This window comes from Manis pentadactyla, chromosome 2 (genome assembly GCF_030020395.1).
Source record: "Manis pentadactyla isolate mManPen7 chromosome 2, mManPen7.hap1, whole genome shotgun sequence".
Taxonomy (NCBI): domain Eukaryota; kingdom Metazoa; phylum Chordata; class Mammalia; order Pholidota; family Manidae; genus Manis; species Manis pentadactyla.
In genome coordinates this window covers 16,573,122-16,591,261 of record NC_080020.1, presented here as the reverse complement: position 1 = coordinate 16,591,261, position 18,140 = coordinate 16,573,122, and the positions used below count along the sequence as shown (strand labels likewise).

Here is an 18,140-nt window from a genome sequence, read left to right as displayed (position 1 = left end):
AAGCCGGCAACTTGACAAGATTCAAGTGCTGAACACAACGTATTCTTATGTTCCTTATGTGAAAACTAGAACTAAATCTCTGTTATCATACCTTTTAATGAATAAACATTTAAACATGACATCCAGGGATACAATCTGTAATTAGATACAACATAATCTGGGGCAATAGAGGGTTTATTCTCTACTCATAGAGTCAATGGTTACTAGTTCCTGGTCTACCAGTGAGGAATCAAAAGAAAAAATACCTTCAATGAAACAATCGACCTTGGTTATGTAATGAAACAAAGTAAAAATAAGAACTGCCTCAGAGCCTGCATGCACTCTTCAAATAGTTTGTTCTCTGAAATATGAACCACATAAAACTCATGATAAATCAGTGATTAATCTTACATAATATAGCAGATTCTTGCCCTTCCTCCAATGTCAGCATTACAATGGAGTTCTACCACATCTTAATTATATTATACAAATCAAACACAGAATTCATCACCTGAATAGGGAAAGAAGCAGAGGGACAAGGAAAAGCAAAATCTAGCAGAATATCCAAGGAAGTGAATAGCAAAGCAAGACAAGAAGCAAAAAGAAGCAAGTTAGTAAAATAAATTCTCCTGGAACATGCTGAATGTGAGATGTGTGTGGGATATCCAAACTAAAACGTCCAGTGAGCCCTTGGATTATAAGGCTCTGGAGCTCTGGAGCAGCCTGTGCTGAATACAGACTCAGCAATCATCGGTGTAGAAGTGGTGCTTGAAGTCCTACGCGAGGAAGAGATAGACCAAGGCAACTATATACAGTCAGCAAAGTTGAGAACTAAGAATGCTAATATTTAATGAGCAGCAGAGACCATAAGCAAGATCAAGAAGAATCTGTCAAAAAGGTAGGAGAAAAAACTAATGAGAGTAGTTTTCCCAAGACCCTATGGAAGAAAGAAAAATTGAGATGTTTGTAAACTTCTGAGCATGATACAACCTAAAGTATTTCTAGATGTAAGATATGATCAACATATTTACAGTTGTAACTCCAAGCAATAGTGTATTTCTATTTATTTAACTCTAGAGAAATAGTGATATCAGTGGAAACCTGCTTTAAATTTGGTAATGAATTCACATAATTGAAAATAAATTTAACAAGAACTTCATGAAATAAAAAGAGCAGCCATTGTCATTTTTCTAACAAATAACAAAACTAAAATTATTTATATACTCCTTAAATGAAAGTGACAGGCCACAAACACAAAACTTAAAATAACGAAGTGAAAAAGGGTTAACTTTCAAACTCAGAAGTTATTTGCATGTGGTAGTTCACAGCTGACAGGAGCAGCTGTCTAGTTTGTCTAGACAGCTGTTCAGATTTGGGGTAGCTGTTTCCAGTATTGACAGCAAGTTTTTCACCTTTTCAAAAACTGCTGGAATGGGATCTACTTTCAGTCAAATGAATAATACAGAGAACTGAACATGGATACCTAACAAAATAATTTGTCAGGTGAAGTAGGCAACAGAATTTTTTAATTTAGTTAAAATTATCTCTTTGACAGTGTGTTTAGCCATCATTTCTTCAATTTTAAAGAAAAAAATGCAAGGTAATGCTTAGTTTGAACATTTCTATAGAAAACATATTTATTTGTACACCCATGGACAAATAACATTGTTAGATATTTAAAAATACATACCACATAACAACAATATTTTAAATAGTTCAATAAAAAAAGGCAAGCAGTTGTAAGGCTAGTGAATAATATTTTTTAAACAGCTTTGTTTTTTATTTTTATTGGTCTTTATTTGGACTTTTGCCCTAGTCACTGTTCTGACTAACTTGTATACTCACCCCTTAACAGCAAATCAGACCCAAAACACAATATACACGCATATATGTATATTTTTTCCCAGTTTTTGACTATCATATTGAAATATTAAAATATTTTGATTAAATTAAAATATATTAAATGCTAAACTGAAAATACATTTAGTGAAAACTAAATGATGTAGAAAATTAGCTATTGTCATTTTGTAACAAGTAACAAAATTAAAATTGTTTTTTATAGTGAAATATATACTTCCTCCTTAAATGAAAGTAACAGACCCCAACAGGGACTCTAATGGCAAACACAGGCACATATTGTTTACTTCTTGATATTTAGCAAATAATAAACAGGACTATTTAAAGTTTTAAGTGAATTATTGCTATTCAGTAATAATAACTTAATCCATGACTGATAATTAGTAGATAAAAAGTGTACTATGCTAGAAGTGCAGTTCTCAAAGTGTGGTACAGGGATCTCTAGAGGTTCCTAAGGCTCTGTCAGGTTGTCTGTAAGGGCAAAAGGTTTGAGAACTTCAGCTCTAGGATATTAGACCCTTCACAATTAGGTGACATTTTTTTATAAATTAGCAAGAACATTTCTGTATAATTTCTGTTTAAGCAGACTTATTGATTAGAAGAGAAGGCTTTAGGGGAGAAGAGCAATTTGACCTGTTTTACTTAAGAAAAATACAAAAGCACATACTCTTTTCAGTGGCACTTTTCCATGGCCTTTACTATCCAAGATGAAACATGAGACTTACTGTAAAGAAAAGCTCCATAACTCTGCTGTCCAGAAGAGTCTCCCGCCAGGACTCTGTTGGTTTTAACAGCACATTTTGTGAGGACTCAAACATAGCTATATAATGTCTGCCCAGTTATCTGCTGTCAAGGTCAACAACAATTGTCTAAAGTATAAGTATATCCTAAATATAACAGGAGCTATCCAGAAAGAATGTAATGGAAACAGTTTAAGCCTCTTCACATATGCTACATAATTCATGCATGAAGCTAAGGAATAAAAGCATTAAGTGCTGAAAAAAAAGAATGCTATAGGAATGTAAGATAACAGTTTCATTATAAGTATATGTCATGCTGCAGGGATATAGAAACTCCAATAATTAGAGATCATAATGGTGTCAACAGAAGGAAAAGCATAATGTAAAACATGGTAAAATATACACCAAAAAAGAAAAATCAATTTCTGCCCTGTTTACTTATCATTTTCCTCCCAATATCTTATGACAGCTAAAATTACATATATAATGTGAGTCTCATATAGTCTTCTTAGAAAAATAGTATTTTTCCAAAAGAAATATATTCACTAGGAAACAAAAAAAGAACAAAGGCAAATATGAATCATAGCAAAGAAAAACCTCCATGTCAGAGTATGCAAATACCAATTTGACCCAAAGAAATAGTTCATGTAAAACTCGAACAGATGCTCATTTAAAATTCCCCCAGACTACAAATCAGTTCTTATGATGTTCAGATTTCAATATCAAACAGGCTTCAAACAGAATACTGTCTTTGCCATACATAAAGTAATCATAATATATTTGTAGGTGTTGATGAAGTTAATTCACTCAATGACACCGACACAAAACTGAGATTTTTAAGAAATGGGCAAGCTGTTTGGGTGCAAAGACAACAGTTATGCCCCTTCCACTGCTAATCAAATGCCCAGCTGCAATGTATCAATTAGGCAAACATTCTCATCATTCAATAAGAAATTTCAACAATAGTTATTCAAAACCACAGCTTTCAAAAATTAGATATAAGTTCAAATATTGTATTTTCATTAAAGCCCAAATCATTCACAGAGAAAATTAAAGGCAATTTTGTGGCAAATGCTTCGGAAACCATTTTTAAAGGACTATTACTTAACTTTCTTTAAAAAAATCTAGTGTTACTTTGTGACTAAAGAGTGAGGAGGGGCACTGTGAGTTGTTTCAGAAGAGGAGTCTCCTTGCTTGTTTCTGAAAAATCACTCCAAAAATGTTATGCAACTCCATCTGATAAATAAAAGCAAACTCAGATCAAGTTCATTTAAATCTCTTTCCTCTTCCTTTACCTGCCCCCTTGTGGACGTGCCGGGAAAGAGCTGAAGGCCAAAAAAAGAGAAACTCTTGGAAATTGAAATAAAGTAAACCTGAATTTTAATGAGAAAAAAAAATCAGCCTTTAAATAATACTAAGAGTTTCTACTGAAAACTAGAAGAGTTTCTAAAATATAATATAAAAATTAAATATACAAAGAGCATATGCTCCGTAACACTTGTAGATATCATTACATAAAGTAGAAATGGAAAGACCTGAGTTTAAGAGAGGATTCTTTACAGATATGAATGGAATGAGATTAATTGGAAATGTTCACCTAAACATCAGGTTCAAAGGAATCTTTAAATTCTATTTTTTTAAATCCTGGTTTTAGCCTCTCCTGAGTTGGTCTGTTTTAAACATACTGTCCCTTGTGCCCAGTCTGTGTGGCCAAATTTCCTTAAAAGGCTGACAACCAGAATATTTTTAAGATTTGAATTCCTTACATTTTACCACCAGCAAATGGAGATCTGTGAGTTTAATAACTGACAACTATTAGAAACTACTTTCCCCCTGGTTATTTCACAGTTTCATGTGAGTTTTGTTTCCCAACTCCAAACTTAGAAAGGATTTTTATCTCTGGCTTGATGTTTGCCTTCTATTAAGAAACGTCATAACTCACCTTGCAAAGAGGTTACATTAATTGTTTCTGAAGAATTAACCTACAACACTGCAGACTTAACTACCATCTCTTTATCCCTCAGCCTAGCATTACCACCACCAATACCATTTTTTCATAAAAAACACACACATATTCTAGTTTGGATGAGAAAATACAACCATATAACACGATTACAAATAATCTCTGTACTAAAAGAACATGTAATTATCTCCAAAAGCATTTTGATAAAAATTTAATTTTTAATTTGCTATTACCAACTAATTAGTTTCTATGTATAAGAGGCCCCAAAACACCACTTCTTCTCAGATAATTTCTAATGTAGAATACTTTTAAAAACAAAAGATTACCACTAAAATTCAGAAATCTAGTACTTCCATTTTTAAGACCATTTAAAAAGTGATTTAAAATTTAAAGCAATTATTTCTTTTAAAAACAAGTTTAATAAAACAAGTTTGCTTTTAAAAAATTTCAATAGTTTTGGTTTATAGTACTACTATAACATGGTGATATCTGAACATTACACTGCTTTATCTTTTTTATCCAAATATATCACCAATAAAAGAGAAGTCTGACAATGAAGTGGTTATTTATGAAGTAAATGTTTATTATACATATTATATATTTGTCAGACTCAGGAGACATATGAATCACAACAGACTGATATGAGTTAAATAGCTATCATTTACTAAATTCCTAATCAGGAATATGTATAGGGCTATGGCCCTATACAAATCTCTAAAATAAATACTGAACTCAGGTAATTTTATTTTATATCAGAATAATTAATTTTTGACTAAATAAAATAAAATTCAATCAGTAAAACAGCCCTTTAGAGCTGCTTTTGGTCTTCTAATAATCCTGTTTTTTAAAAAAACTTCTCCACATCTAATCTTCACCTTCCCATGTTTTCACCAAATTAAAAAATCAGGAGTTATAGAACAATGCCTTCTCTGTCACAGTATCAAATACAAGCTTGCTCCCTCTTTGCAAGGTTTCAAATTCTCAAGTGCTAAAACCCAACCAGTCTTCTAAGCTCAAAGCTATCTTAATCCCCTAGAAAATCACTTGCAACAAGATGTGAATTCAACTGCACCACAGCAGTAAAAAACTAACTCTCTGTTCACTGCCCCCTCTCCCACAATCCTATCTAGCTCTAAAACTCTCTGCTTAGGAAAGCTCACCAACTTCTGAGAAATCAAAGGCATTTAAATGTACCACCTGCCCTACTCTGTAACTGCATGACCAGAAACACACTAGGCTAAGAGCCAGAAGGACGGAGCTCAATCGCACACTGCTACTGTCACCGGATAAATTCTACCAAGTCTGGAACAAGTCTTGAGGTCTCAAACAACAAACAATATTAACAGTAAGCACACACATCTTAACAGGAGGGGGGAAGTCATCTTCGGAAATACAGCGGTCCTTACATATGCAAATGAGTTCTTCCTCACCTACTACCATCTTCAGTAAGGTTATCATTTTGTGGAGGTAACTGACAGTAAAAAAGACAATTAAATGAGTCAGACAAGAGCTACAAATTATCCTTGAGCAAATATGGAGAGTCTGAAAATTTCCACTGCCTATTCTTACAAGTAGTTCACAATTTAGAAAGATCTTGTAGCAACACTGTACATTTTACAATAGTAATAAATACTTTAACGTCTCCATCTTTCCATATTCTTTTTATGCCATCTCATAAGTAAAACAAAGTTTCAGAAGTAAAGGGAGGCCCAGTTTCTCTTCTCACATATTTAATTTTTATTAAGTATTAATTTTTGGAACAAGAAAAGCTGCTACTTCATTTTCTGGCACAACATAGACCAGTAAGCCCAGTCTTACAGACACACTTAATCCAAGTAACCAAAAGTCTTTTGAAAGTAAGGAGAACTGATCTCACCTGAATGTTTTCCCAAGACTTGCCTCCAAGTAGTAATGTTGGCTTTACTGGAAGTCCTAATTTAGGTGAAAGCTTCTGTATCCCATTACCAGTTTATGATCCAGTTAGCTTTCCCTAAGAGATTGAGTTAATTTTTTATACCAAAACTAAATCTGATCCACAAAAATAAATATCAATAAAAGGCAGTGTAACCAAACTAAAAAAAGAAGTATTACTGAAGCCAACATAGCAAACATACCTGCCAAACATTCTTATTACAAAACAGTATTGTCATTTATGATTGCCAACACCCTTAAGCATTTATGGACACCAGGTGAGCTACTAGCTAACAATATTAGTAGCATAAACAAACATCTAAGAACTGAGATAACACTTCTGAATAACCTCACCTCATAATTAAATAATATATATATTTGTTAAGCATCTATTAACAACATGCTAGACACTGTGCAAGATGCTAACAATAGAGTGAATGAAATCATGGCCCATGTTTTTGTGAGCTTCCAAACAACTGAGTAAACAGATATTACTCAAAAAGCTAACAAATGAAAATTTGCAAATAAGAAGTGAGCTAAGTGGGAAAAATCATATATAACATGTATATGAGAAGCCATAACAAAAGAAACCTCACCTAGGGTGCACAACTGAGGCACAATTAGAAAGTCATTTTAGGCAAAGAAGGGGAGAAAGTATCCAGGCAGAGAAACTCCATGTGCAAAGGTGCCAGGGCAGAAGGAAACTTGGTCTGTGAGTGCAGCTCTAACAAAAAGAGACAGGAAGAGAGTTTAGGAGGGAGGCAGCTATCAGGCCACCCAAGATCTCAGAGCCCATTTTTAAATGGGGATGATGGTATGATAGACAATCCCAGGACTAGGACACATTCTGTACACAAAACCAGAATGAAAAGCAGGTAGATTTCGTCTTAGCTCTTTCAAGAGAGACACCAGAGTACAATGGCCAAGTAATTAGTCACTGGGCCAGGGAGGGATTCTAGTATCTCCTAAATCCCAGAAGCTATAAACTTTATATGACCCAGGCTTGGGGTGGAGGATACTTCCATAAATCACCTTCTGCACATATAAAACCAACATGTAATAATACATTAAAAAAAAAAATTTGCAGAAGACATCATGGATATAGGAAAAAATTTTTAAATCCACTAAAAATACTATTTGAAGTAGTAAGTTCAGCAAGTTACACAGCACAAGATTAACATTAAAAAATTTGCACTTCTACAAACTAGCAATGAACAATATGAAAGTAATTTTAAAATCAACTCCATTTACAAGTGAATTAAAAAGAATGAAGTACTCAGGAATAACTTGCAAATGAGGTCTAATACTTCTACTCTGAAACTATAAAATAGTGTTGAAAGAAATTAAAGATCTAAATACAGGAAAAGACATCCCATGTTCATGGACTGGAAAACTTAACATGGTTAACATGGCAATACTACTAATTGATCTACAGATTCAACATAGTCCCTATCAAAATCCCAGCTGCCTTTTTTGAAGAAATTGGTAAACTGATCGTAAATTTCATATGAAAATGCAAGGGACATAGACAAGGCAAAATAATCTTAAAAAAGGAAAACAGATTTGGAGAACTCGTACTTCCTGATTTCAAAACTTACCAAGTTAAAATAATCAAGGCAGCATGGTGCTGGCAGAATAAAGACCAAATGAATATTACTGAGAAGCAAGATATACACTGTCATATGTAGTTGAGTAATTTTACACAAAGGGCCCAAGACAATTCAATTAGAAAAGAATAGTTTTTCAACAAACTGTGAAGGAACAACAGGATATTCACATGCAAAATAATGACGCTAGACCACCTTACACAATATACAAAAAATTAACTAAAGATGGATGATAGACCTAAAGATGACATAAGTAAATACAGTATGAAACTCTTAGAAGAAAATACTGTATTAAATCTTTGTGGCCTTAAGAACAAAGTCAGATGATTAACACAACACAACTTACTTCTACAATACTCAAGACAGTGTGGTACTGGTAAGAGAATAGACAAATAGATCAATGGAACAGAATAGAGACCAGAAACAGACCCACCCACAGGTAGTCAATTGATCTCCGACAAAGAGCAAAGGCAATACAATAGAGCAGAGCCTTTTCAACAAACAGTCCTTGAGTAAGTGGACATCCACTTGCAAAAAAATCTATCTATACAGGACCTTACACCCTCCCCAAAAATTAAATCAAAGTGGACCACAGACCTACATGTAAAATGCAAAACTAGACAATTCCTAGAAGATAATATAGGAGAAAATCTGAATGACTCTGGGTTTGGCAATGACTTTTTAGATATAATTCCAAAAGCATGACCCATGAAAGAAAGAACTGATAACCTGAACTTCATTAAAATTAAAAACTTCTGCTCTGTAAAAGAGAATTAGATAATAAACCACAGACTGGTAGAAAATACTGGCAAAAGATATTTCTGATAAAAGACAATTATCCAAGATATGCAAAGAACTTTTAAAATTCAACAGTAAGAAAAACCTGGTTAAAAAATCGGCCAAAGACCTTAACAGACACCTCACAAAAGGTGATGTAAATTAACACATGAAAAGATGCTCCACATCATATGTCGTCAGAGAGATGAAAATTTTAACAATAATAAGATACTACTACATATGTATTAGATTGGCCAAAAACTGACAACACTAAATGCCAGCAAGGATGTGAAACAACAGGAACTCTCATTCACTGCTGGTGGGAACGCAAAATGGTACAGCCACTTTGGAAGAGAGATTCTTACACAACTAAACATACTCTTACCATACAACCCAGCAGCTATACTCCTTGGGATTTACCCAAAGGAGCTGAAAACTTATGTCCACACAAAAACCTGCACACAAATGTTTATTCCTAATTGCCAAAACTTGAAAGCAATCAAGATGTCCTTCAGTGGGTCAATGGATAAGTAAATTGTCATCCATACTATGGAATATTATTCAGTGATAAAAAGAAATGAGCTATCAAGCCATGAAGAAACATGGGGTAACCAAACGCATATTACTAAGTGAAAGCCAATCTGAAAAGGCTACATACTGTATGATTATAACTATGACAGTCCAGAAAAAGCAAAACTATGGAGACAGTAAAAAGACCAGTGGCTGCTAAGCGTTTGGAAAGAGGGAGGGATGAATAGTGGCAGAAGGAAAAGGCGTTTTAGGGCAGTGAAACTACTGTGTATGGCTCTATAAAGGCAGGTATACATCATTATACATTTGTCCAAACCCACAAAGCACTGAGTGAACCCTATTGTAAACTACGGACTTTGAGTGATAACGATGTGTCAGTAGAGGTTTATTAATTATAATAAATATACCACTCTAATGGGCATATTAAAAATGGGGAAGAAAATTTGCATGTGTGGGGGAAGGGGGAATATAGGAACTCTCTATACCTTTTGCTCAATATTGCTATGAACCTAAAAATGCCCTAAAAATAAAGTCTATTTTAAAAATCTTTGTGACCTTGGGTTGTACAAAGCCATCCTAAATATATCAAAAGCACAAGCAACAAAATAAAAATATAGATAAACTGGACATCATCAAAATTAAAATTTGTTTCAAAGAACATCATTAATAAAACAAAAAGACAACCCAAAGAATGGGAGAAAATATTTGAAAATCAGGTATCTGCTAAGGGATTTATTTTACATATTTATAATATATAAAGAACTCTTATAAAAGACAAATAACCCAATTTAAAAATGGACAAAGGATCTAAGCAGACATTTCTCTAAAGACAACATACTAACGGCCAATAACCACATGACACAATGCTCAATGGGTAATGCAAATCTAAGCCACAATTAAGGTACCACTTCATACAAAATGGGATGGCTTTATAAAAAAGGACATCTAAGTGTTGGTGAGGATGCAGACAAAATGGAATACTCATACACTGCAATGTTAATGCAAAATAGTACATGGAATAGTACATAGTACATGGTGCTATGGAAAACAGTCTGGCAGATTCTCAAAGTGCACACAGAGCCACCGTATGACACAGCCATCCCATTCCTAGGTATGCATACCCAAGAGAAATGGAAATACATCTGCGTAAAAACTTGTACACAAATGTTCACAGCAGCATTATTCTATTGTCTTTAAAAATTGGGAAAAAACTCCAAGGGCCATCAACTGATCAGCAGATGGACAGAGAAATAAAAATGTTGCATATCAATACAATGTGATATTATTTAGCAATACAAAAGAATGAAGTACTGATACATGCTACAACATGAATAAACCTCGAAAACATGCCATGCAGAAGAACACCCCACATATTGTACAATTTCATTAAATAAAACATCCAGAATAGACAAATCTATAGACAGAAAGTGGATTAGCAGTTGCCATGGGGCGGCAAGGAGGCAAGGGATGAAGAGAGGGATGTGGTAGTGACCTCCAAAAGGTATGGGATTTCTTTTTGGGGTGATAAAAATTCCCTAAAATTGATGTTGGTAGTGGTTATACAACACGATGATAGACTAAAAAAAATTAATTACACACTTTAAATATGTGACTTGTGTGTTATATGAACTATATTTCATTTTTTTTAATGAAAAAAATACTATTTCTTGAACCTCAAAATCTATGCTGTGTCCGTCTTTTGTTTAAGTCAATGCCACGTATAAGTTTTTGAACATGAATTATCAATTAATACAGCTGTTTTAGTGAAAACATGTAAGATACATCAAGTAGACATTTTAGATAATTTATTATAAAAGTGAATTAAAAAACTTAAGACTTCTGTATATGACAATTCCCACTTCTTTCTTCTTTGTAAAATAAACCTGATGCATAATGAATAATATTCACTACATTAAATGAATTTAAAAAATAGAGAATCTGAGATTAAATATTTAAAAGGCTACAGTAAGTAATGTTTTCCCCAATCAGATTACATTTCCATAACTTCTATTCAGTTAAAAGCTACGCATTTAGGTGTGAAAGCCTGTTTTGGCAGTTAGGTCAGAGAACTTCCAGACTTTCCCCCTCTCTTGTGCACTCAATTCCAACACATTAGTTGCTCACCAACCCTCGCGTAGGGTCAGTCACCAAGGCAGATGTAAGGAGAAAGGGCACAGTTACAGTGCACTTCAGGGAACTTGAAAGTCCAGTCACGCCCAAGCCGGGAAACCACAGTGTCAGCGCTGCTCACTGGGCTCTCTGACAGCCAGTGCAGGTGGGCTGTCATGGAATTTTTATGTATAAAACCACGCTACCAGCACACTGTTAAAACAATGACTCCGCTTTAATGGTAACAGATTCACATACACAAACACTTCTCCCCAAGTGCAAATAATGACCAAATCTGCTAAAGACAACTGACTAGGGTAGGAAGCACAGTTCTAACATGGTAAAGGCAAACTTTATTTAACCCATAATGGATTAAACCCACATGGTCTTAATGCTCTCTCTAAATTACACCTTCCTTACAAAAAAATTAATTCCTGTAATCAAAAGTAAAATGTAAGGAAAGGTCTTAAAGAATTCAATTTCGATAGTAACAAACCAAAACTCTCTATACTTTCCTGAGTATTCACTTCTCACTCAAACGTAACATAGGGGAAAACATATGATTCAGTGGTCAGCTCTCTTCCCATTCTCCCATCACTATCACTTTCCAAGTAATACAACCTTGAACTCTAAGCTTCGGAGTACCATCCAGGACTGCCTTGAAGGTAGTGGCATTCACTAACAGTTTACTGAACTGAAATAACCTAGACTGATACATAGAATTAAGAAATGGATATATTTCTTTATAAGTATTTAAATAATTTTAAAGAAATCATTTTCTAGTGAGAAACACTGCACTTAAAATAATTAAGTCAGACCTGCCCAAACAGAACCCTGCATAAATGCTGCAGCTTCCTGAGCCAAAGGTGGAAGGCACCAAAAAGATGGCGCTGCTAGCACCTGACATTCAACTTCTAAATCACTAAACGACTGAGGTACAAGAGTTAAAATGTTTCGAAGCCAGTTTGCTCTTAGGGAGACTTTTTTCTAATGTACAATCTCTTCCTCCCTGCTCCTTAACTGATTTAAGCTATATAAAGCAGCAACTGAAAAATCTGTGGTCTTAGAAAGAGAAAATAGAGCTGCACAGCACTGCTCAGGCAGCGGCGGACGGCTCGGTGGGCCTGCCTGTTTCTGCTCTCCAAGCACCTACAAGTCAACATCCAATTTTTTTTAGTTTTGCTAACTTTCTCCTAAGACCAAACCACCCTACCATCTATGACAGTTACAGAACTATAGTGTTGTACAGAGGGATAAAACTATAGTGTAGAATACAGTAGCAGGATATTACAGGCAAGAGGGGAAGGACAGGGAACACAGAACAGATATAAGAACCACCAAAGTAAACAAAATATTTTGTTAAATATTTTTTTAAACGCTATATAGGTAACATAATATATAATTCAGTACAATCAATTATGACCTAAGACTAAAGAGACAACTCCCCAAATAACCTATCCTTCCAGTGGCCTAAAGTCAGAGGTTTTTCTTACTGAGTCCTCGGGATACCTTGCTTGCAAAGCAGAAATATCTCTAGAAGGATCACATATAAACCAGTTCACACACTGAGTAATGACTTTACAGATCTTTCTTTTTAAAGTGTACAACACGAGATTTAAGTAAAGAATAACTGGAGGTGGGGAAACTCAAAAAAGAGGATTGAAGGAAAAAATGCCACAATGGCTTTATGTATTCTTTTCTTCATACACACATGCACACATTTAAAAATTCCATAGGACGCTGATTTCTACCACTGCGTTTTTCTACTTTTGAACAACCCTGGACAAAGCCGATCAAACCAGCATTTAATAGCTGAGAAACTTGGATGGCGAAGGAAGGCACTCTGTATTTCCTAAAATTTACTGTCTTCCTCACTACCTGAACTGCACCTGGGCCATCTCAACATCTACAACACTGGCCAATCTAACACTATAATATCACATTTTCTTTCCTAAATACTGACTTTTTCCCCCTAGGCAATAAACAAGTTAACCTATCCAAAACTTAAAGTATAAAATGAAACTGCACCTGTTCTTGTCCCAAACTCCCACTCCCTCTATTTCTCACAACCCGTGCTCCACATTTCCCTCCTGCTTCATCAATTACCAATCACTACTCAGCCACTGAAATGACTTTATGCACCTACACTCTCCATCACTCACAAACAGAGCTCCCTATGTATCTAGCCTGATACCCAGTGGCCTATTTTCCATCTACATCTTACCCATCACTAACAGATCATGTCTACTACCATTCTTTGAAACACTTATCTACCTTTGCTTTCCAGACTCCCTGCCTGATTCTTCCCTCCACTTGCCTGAAGGGGCCTATGCAACTTTTTTTGCTTCTTTCTGTCTGACTGCTGTTGTACCCAAAGGTCCTGACACTGGTCCTGTTTGCTGCTGTGAATGATCTCTCCCAGTCCCTTTACATCAATGGCCCCATCACAGGAATATCTCCCCAAACTTCATCTTCACCTCCACTCTCCCTCTATCACTTAAGGTTCTACTGCCAGGGAGCAACTGACCTATAGAGAAAGATTTCTAACACTTGGCATGATTGATATTTTTAAAGCCTTTACTGAGACTTAGTTTATTCACTGAACATAACCAAATGTCTGCAGACAATGCCAAATGTCCCAAGTGTGAATTATCACCCCCCATGGAGAACCATTGCTGCAGTTATGATTTCTTTAGTGAAAGTCTATATGCACATAAATCTTGACCAAAGATGATTGCAAAACAAGTACCAAATATGACAACATTAACACCCTTAAATACTATTAAATATCTAAAAATCGAATCCATGTATTCTTTTGTTGATAACTTTCTTCACATCCTAGCTCCAATGTTGAATGAGCTTCAATTAGTTTTCCTGATTATGTCTATAGTCATAAATTATATGGTATAAAATGTTAAGAATTGGTGAATCTTGGTAAAGGGCATATGACAATTATTTGAACTACTCTTGTAGTTTTTTACATTATGTTTTAAATTACATTAAAAGAAAAAGAAAAAGCAGTTACAAAAAAGTATGTATAGGGACTGATATTGACAATTTAACATAGCCTCATTTAACATGATACCATTCTAAATGATCAACTATATTTGATACAAAATATACAACATATTTTATAAGGTCTCCTTGCTATTCATCTGTCTATCCTAAAAGGCAAATCATTTTTAAAATAGCCATCAATTTAATATATGCTTTAACTAAGTTAAATTTTATCATTAGATCCTCTTCAAGGTACAAAGCTAAACAATTATTCAGTTCCCTCTTCACTGAACAGACCTCTAAGTAATTGCCAAAATCAGAATTATGATAGAATTGGGTTCCTTGAATTTCCCTAGTTAGCACTGAAAACACATCTTGGTTTAATTCGACTTCTATGTTCTTTCTCACCCACTTAGAGACAGGAGCACCTAACTGCAGTTCAGTGAGCCAACAATAGCTCCTATAAACATCCATGATCACATAAGAACTCATCTGTAAGCCATTATGTAGAATACCTACAAGTCAAGATCAAGATCTACTTTTCTTTAAATAAGGAATTATTTCCTTTGGCAACACTGTAGCAGTGCTTATTATTTTTAGATGACAGGTTTTCCAAAGTTCTAACTAAATACTTTATACAAATATTTTCTGTATGTGTATCTTTAGACAAACTTTTGTTTCCAAACTCCCAGAGCACAGTTTCCCTTTACAAAACAGTCACTCTTCAGCCAACTACACTTTCCCTTAAAAGAGACTTTAAAGTTGGCTACAATATATGCAGTGTAACTTTCATTTTCTCCACATATATAATTCATGTTTTGACAGTTCCATATGGCCTGCTACTTTTCAAATCTGTCTCAAAGTTTTTCAATATCTTTCTTTTTCTAACAAAAACTGGAGCAAAAAACTGTATTTTAGCACTCAAAAGGTAGTTTTTTAAAAAGCAAACCTAAGAAAATATGTGCCCCTTAACAAAAAGAATGCATTGAAGATATAAAATTGATTATTAAGAGAAAGATGATTAGAGACTAGGAATAAGAGAAAGTGATTAACTACCCTATAAAGCAGCAGCTAACCATGACTGTCTTTGGGAAAGAAAACTGGAGAAACTCAGGGCTTGAGTCACAGATTCACTATCATACATAGCATTTTATGATTAACTTTCTATTAACGAATATAACAGAAAATAATAGAAATGTAACATACAATAGCTTGAAAATAAAAGGTTTTGCCTCACCCCACCACCTTAAAATCCCACAATTTTACCAGCCACAAATAATTAGCTGATTTCTCTGCACATGAACGTGACAACTCTTGGCTCTATTAGAATAAAGATGAGTCTCATCCTAAATCTCTGATACGGCTGAATACCTATTTCCTGTTTATCACCTATCTTTTTCTCCTAAATAAATTCCCCTCTCCTGACCCCCCCAAGAAAGGATTAAAGATATCTAGAACAGGTTAAGTTAAATTTCCTATACATTAAGAGTATACGTAGCACATAAATAGCTAGCTGATGAACTTCTTTACAAGGAGACTATTAAGAGCTCAACAAATAGTACCTAATTCCTGAGCTTTAAATGTATTGTTTCATTTAATTCACTTAACAATCCATATCCCCATTTTACATTTGGAAAAACTGAGACTCAGAGAAGTTAAATAATTTGCCTAAGATCTGCAGAGAATTGAACCTAGTTTTGTCTGATTCGACTATAGCTCGAATGGGCAACCACTACACAGCACTGCTTTCAGTGTGTCAACAGGGAGCAAATGTTCCAGAAAAGCAAATCATACACATTAAGGAACTGCTTTCTAAAATACAAATTTCCCCACTTTAGTGACAGATAAAGAGGCAGATATATGTATCTATAATACAACCCATTTAAACTTATTTTGTATTACTAATAAATAATTTGCTAGAAATGAAATTTCATGGTTTTATATTGGAAAATTCTTCTAAGAATAAACATACTATTACCTTTTTGTGTACACTTGAACAGTATCATCATCCATAAAGATCAAATGAAAATATGCCAGTTTTAAGAAAAATCAGTCAAAAAATCCAATATAATTACAAGTTACAAGGAGAAATGATTGTTTGATAATGTACTTCCACATTTTTCCTTCCTAAGGAATACTGCTATTCCATAACAGCCATATTGATCTAATGTTTTCATTTATTCAACCCTCTTCTATGAAGTTGCAAATGAAATTTTAAATCTAAGCAGTTCACTGCACTGTGTATTCATAAAATATAAGAAATTAAATTCCATTTCTAAAAAGACTAATTTTCTTTCAACATGTTTTATATAACTGCAGAGACAAAGAACTTTCTGTTATAATTATCTATGAAAAGTACGACAAACAAACTATTTATCTGTTAAAAGGATATAATTTGGAGGAAGAAAATTCCAACTCAAGACTTGATTGGCAAGTGCAAGGTAACGCTGAAATACCGAAGACAGCTGAGCACTAAGGTTTTCCCGCCGGCTGAACTCCTGCAGAACTTCCACAGTTAACATGAAGATCTGACGAAGGTCTTCTTCCTACAGTAAATAAATCACAAATAGTTTTGTATCAAAAGCTTATTCGAAATGTATTACTTCTTAGGGCCATAAAGCAAAACAAACAAAAACCTTAAAATTTCCTATGGAAAGCACTATTTCTTTAAGAACATTTTCCATTTTTAGTTTTGCTCATAATTTACACAATATGCATTCAAGTTTTGAACTGATGGTAACATAAATGTTTCTCTGTAGAGAATTGACTCTTTGACAACCACTACAGAGTTGGAGGGGTCAGTGCTTTAGTGCAGAGCCCTCGGATTTAAGCCAATGCCTTCACATAACTTCACTTCAGAGCCAAACAATACATCTGAGACAAAGAGTCCACACCATCTGCAATAACATTTTAAATACATGGCCCCCACTGGCATTCAGCCAGGCCTATTTTTAAGGCTGGCAGAGTCTCACCAATTGAATTAGTTATATCTAAACACAGTAAGAACAAAATAAACTAAGGATCTTTAGAATAGTTATTTTCTTTTTGTTTTGTTTAAAGACTAGAATTAAACAAGTAATCTTAAAGTGTCAACTACTTTTACCAAACTTACTACTTTACTATATCCTATGAAATCACAACACTAATCTTTAAGTACAGGCTATTACTCAACTAGATAAAAATAAATGTTCTCACTCCATTAGTAACAGATTGTATAGAAAGTGTATGATCTAATAATTAAAATGTAAGAACAAAAATACCAATACCTGAAAAACTCTTTTACAGTTACCATGGAATTCCATACTCAGTCCAATGTTGCTAGTTTTACTTGAACTTGAGAATTCACTCAACAATGCAGTTAGAATAGAACAGGCCAGAGTTTGCTGAAATTATTTGATAGGAAAAAATTGTGAGGAAATAATTTTTTTTCCAGAGCTTTGTTTCAATACAGTATTTGTTCGAAGAGCATTTTCTCTGTATCTTTAGATCTTATACTATCAGTCAGAAGATTAGGTATGACAAACATTATCTCCCCTTTCTAAGTGGCCTAGTAGTTAGTAACATTTCCTCAACTTCACCTACACAAATCTAAGATTTGAACTCAGGACATATACCTATTCAATCACAGACTGCAAATGGTATTTTAGACAATCATTGTTGAATGTGTTA

General features: G+C 34.3%; 1 protein-coding gene across 4 annotated transcripts in view; it reads right to left on the bottom strand.

Annotated features, from left to right (window-relative positions):
• Positions 1-18,140, bottom strand: part of XPO4 (exportin 4) — a 125,465-nt gene that overhangs the window by 38,840 nt on the left and 68,485 nt on the right. For all 4 annotated transcript variants that reach the window (XM_057490356.1, XM_036910138.2, XM_036910139.2 and 1 more), the window contains 3 exons: positions 17,738-17,854; positions 16,864-17,017; positions 2,562-2,674 (listed from right to left, as the gene is read on the bottom strand). In XM_057490356.1, coding sequence (XP_057346339.1) covers positions 2,562-2,674; positions 16,864-17,017; positions 17,738-17,854 — 384 coding nt within the window. The remainder of the gene's footprint in view (positions 1-2,561; positions 2,675-16,863; positions 17,018-17,737; positions 17,855-18,140) is intronic.